General features: G+C 39.9%; 1 protein-coding gene across 1 annotated transcript; it reads right to left on the bottom strand.

Annotated features, from left to right (window-relative positions):
- Positions 1-996: 996 nt before the first annotated feature.
- LOC106878653 (soluble scavenger receptor cysteine-rich domain-containing protein SSC5D) lies at positions 997-1,683 on the bottom strand. The gene has a single exon (XM_014927937.1). It carries the CDS (start codon positions 1,681-1,683, stop codon positions 997-999), a length of 687 nt encoding a protein of 228 aa, XP_014783423.1.
- Positions 1,684-3,499: the final 1,816 nt, after the last annotated feature.

The raw sequence follows: 3,499 nt of genomic DNA, 5'->3' as shown, positions 1-3,499 counted from the left end.
ACAGACATTCTCACACATGCGTGCTTGCACACACACACACAAACTTGCACACTCTCACATACAAACATATACACAATCACACATGCATGTGCACACACAGAAACCACAACACACACACTCTGATACAAACACATGCTCCTGCACACACACACACAAATATATTGATACACACACGCACACACACAAATTCACGGATACATAAAGAAAGGGAAGAGAAAAAAAAAAAGAAGTAATTTCTAAAAATGTAGAATTTCCTTGTTTCATGGCTTTAACTAGAATTTAGATAAATTTGATTTGATTTGTAATTTGAGTAAAGAGTCTTTCAATATCTTTTGGGAGCAGCAGGTGGAGGGAATCTTTCAAAGAACTATGTCGTGATAAATTTCCAAGGTTTCCTTGTCATACTTGTCAGTTTATTCCGAGATTATCTTGAAATATTTCAACATTAATGCAGCTTTCTCTTTTTTTCCTTCATCAGGTACAGCTTTCTGCTTTTTCTATTTCTGATCTTCGTGGTTATAAGACTTCAAAAGATTACATCATTAAGGTAGTAAAGTGTCGAGTTGGTGGTGTTGGTAGATGTAGCTAGTGTAGAGTCGATGGATTTGACAGCTGTGGTAGAATGAGTGTATGGGTGTTAACAGATGTGGTTGAGTCTGGAGTTGACAGCTGAGGTAGATTGTGTGTGTGTGTGATGTGTGGGTGGCGGGGTCAACAGGTGTGGTAGAGTGTAAAGTTGACAGGTGGAGTAGGATGTGGAGTTGACAAATGTGGTCAGGTGTGGAGATGACAGCTGTGGTAGAATGTCAGTGGGGGAGGGCGTCAACAGATGTGATAGTGTGAAGTTAACAGAGGAGGTAGGATATGGAGCTGACAAAGTTGACAAATGCTGTCAAGTGTGGAATTGACAGTTGTGGTAGAATGTGGGAGGGGATAGTTGAAAAATGTGGTTGAGTGTTAAGTTGACCAGTGGGGTAGAATGTGGAGTTGACATAGTCAACAGATATGGTTGAGTGTGGAGTTGACAGCTGTGGTAGAATGTGGAGATGGGATCAACGGATGTGGTAGAGTGTGAAGTTGACGGATGGGGTAGGATGTAGAGTTGCTGAAGTTGGAAGATGTGGTCAAGTGTGGAGTTGACAGTTGTGGTAGAATGTGAAGGCTCAATAGATGAGACAGTGTGTGAAGTTGACAGGTGTGGTAGAATGTGGAGTTGAATGATGTGGTAGAGGGTGGCATTGACAGATGTGGTAGAGGGTGGCGTTGACAGATGTGGTAGAGGGTGGAGTTGACAGATGTGGTAGAGGGTGGAGTTGACGGATGTGGTAGAGGGTGGAGTTGACAGATGTGGTAGAGGGTGGAGTTGACAGTTGTGGTAGAGGGTGTTGACGGATGTGGTAGAGGGTGGAGTTGACAGTTGTGGTAAAGGGTGGATGTTGACGGATGTGGTATGGGGTGGAGTTGACAGATGTGGTAGAGTGTAGTGCTGACAGATATGGTAGGAGTGGAACTGACAGACATTGTAGAGCATGAAGTTGATGGATCTGGTAATATGTGGAGCTGATGGACAGAGTAAGGTGTGTTGGAGTGGACAGAGTTGAGAGATGTAGCAAAACATGAAGCTGATGGGGTTTGCAGCATGAAGTTGATACAAGTGGTGGTGTCGGGGTTTAACACAGCCATCTTTGAATATCTGATCATCTATGTTGGAATTTCATTCCAAGCCATTAAATTCTTCAGAATTAATAAAATAGGTATCAGATACACAGTTAAATCAGTTTAATCTAAATTCTTTCTCAATCACAACACAATTTCAATTTCAGCCTAAGTAAAACCCGAAATGTGTATATATTTGTATGTCTATCTTGGTTCTCCATTGAATTCTTACCATAATCAACCATGTTCTGAAAATATGGATAGAAGTTGTTACTGAGTTAGTTCTGTAGCTGTGTGTGTTGTTGTTGTTGTTCTATGTAGAACCAGACAAGTGATGGAAACCTATCATTATAGGCAACAACTAAAGATATTTTCGAAAGATTGTGATGTTTTCCAAGGAAAATTGTAATTGTGTGTATTTTATTGAAAATGGAATTAATAAGAAAAATAACTTTAATAAAATATATTTCTAAATTCCATCTATTTTGTAAGTGGTTCTATATGAGAGATGATATGATTTGGAATTAAAACAATTTTGGTAGAGTCAGTTTGTTTTTCTTTTAAAAAGAACCATACTCTATTATATACATGTTCACAAACAAAAAGACTTTGATACATATATATATATATATGTGTGTGTGTGTGTGTGTGTGTGTGTGTGTGTGTATGTATATGTAGGTGCTGGTGTGGTTTTATGATAAGAATTTTGCTTCCCAAATACATAGTTCGAGGTTCAGTCCCACTGTGTGGCACCTTGGCCAAGTGTCTTCTATAGTCTCAAGCAGACGAAAGCCTTGTGAATGGGTTTGGTAGACAGAAACTGAAAGAAGCCCATCATATATACACATATCTATATCTGTGTGTGTGTATGTGTGTGTGTGTATGTGTGTGTTTGTCCACCACCAATACTTGCAAACAGGTGTTGGTGTGTTTATGTCCCTGTAACTTAGTGGTTCAACAAAAGAGACCGATTGATTAAGTACCAGGCTTTAAAATAAAGAAATATAAGTATTGGGGCCGATGCCTTCAACCAAAAAAGAATTCTTCAAGGTGGTGTTCCAGCATAGACACAGTCTAATGACTCAAACAGGTAAAAGTTAATATATATTGCCATCATCTTGCGTTGTGGCATTTCATCCTTCTGCACATTCTGAGTTCAAATTCTGCTGAGGCCGACTTTGCCTTTCATCCTTTTGGGGTCAATAAAGTACCAATGAAAGACTGGGGTCAATGAAATTGGCTACTCCCTTCCCCCAAAATTTCATGCCTTGTACCTTTAATAGAAAGGATTATTATTATTATTATTATTATTATTATTATTATTATTATTATTATTATTATTGTACACCTGTTAAGGCCTTCTTTCTGAAATTAATGGCATTATGGAATGTTTTTCAATAGTTGATGTAATGTACTCTGTATTTAGTCTAATATTCCAGTCCGTTTAAAAGCAAGTTTCCTTCTAGATTGGCTTGTCTAATATTACATATTTAAGGGTTGGTAACCCCCACCAGCCTACCTCAAGTCTCAACCTTCATCACCACCTCCTCCACAATCAGCATCACCATCACCACAATCAGCACCTACCCACTTTACTATCGTCCACCATCACCATCCATGCCACCTTTATCACCCACCTCTTCCCCCTCCATAACCACTCCCAAATACCATCACCACCACCACCACCACCATCATCACTCCTAACACACACCAGAATCATGCCTCCACCCTGCAAGAACCCTTCACCCTCATCACCCTACCACCACCATCACTCCTAAAATACACCACAATCGTGAGCCCCCTCCCTCAAACCTTCCATTCTCATCACCCCAAACACCCACCA

Source organism: Octopus bimaculoides, chromosome 21 (assembly GCF_001194135.2).
Source record: "Octopus bimaculoides isolate UCB-OBI-ISO-001 chromosome 21, ASM119413v2, whole genome shotgun sequence".
Classification (NCBI taxonomy): Eukaryota; Metazoa; Mollusca; class Cephalopoda; order Octopoda; family Octopodidae; genus Octopus; species Octopus bimaculoides.
Note: the sequence above shows the minus strand (reverse complement) of the source record. Positions and strands in the feature narration are given on the sequence as shown.

Excerpts from the sequence above, each read along its gene's own strand:
- LOC106878653 (XM_014927937.1), bottom strand. The coding sequence starts at position 1,683 with ATGGCTGTGTTAAACCCCGACACCACCACTTGTATCAACTTCATGCTG.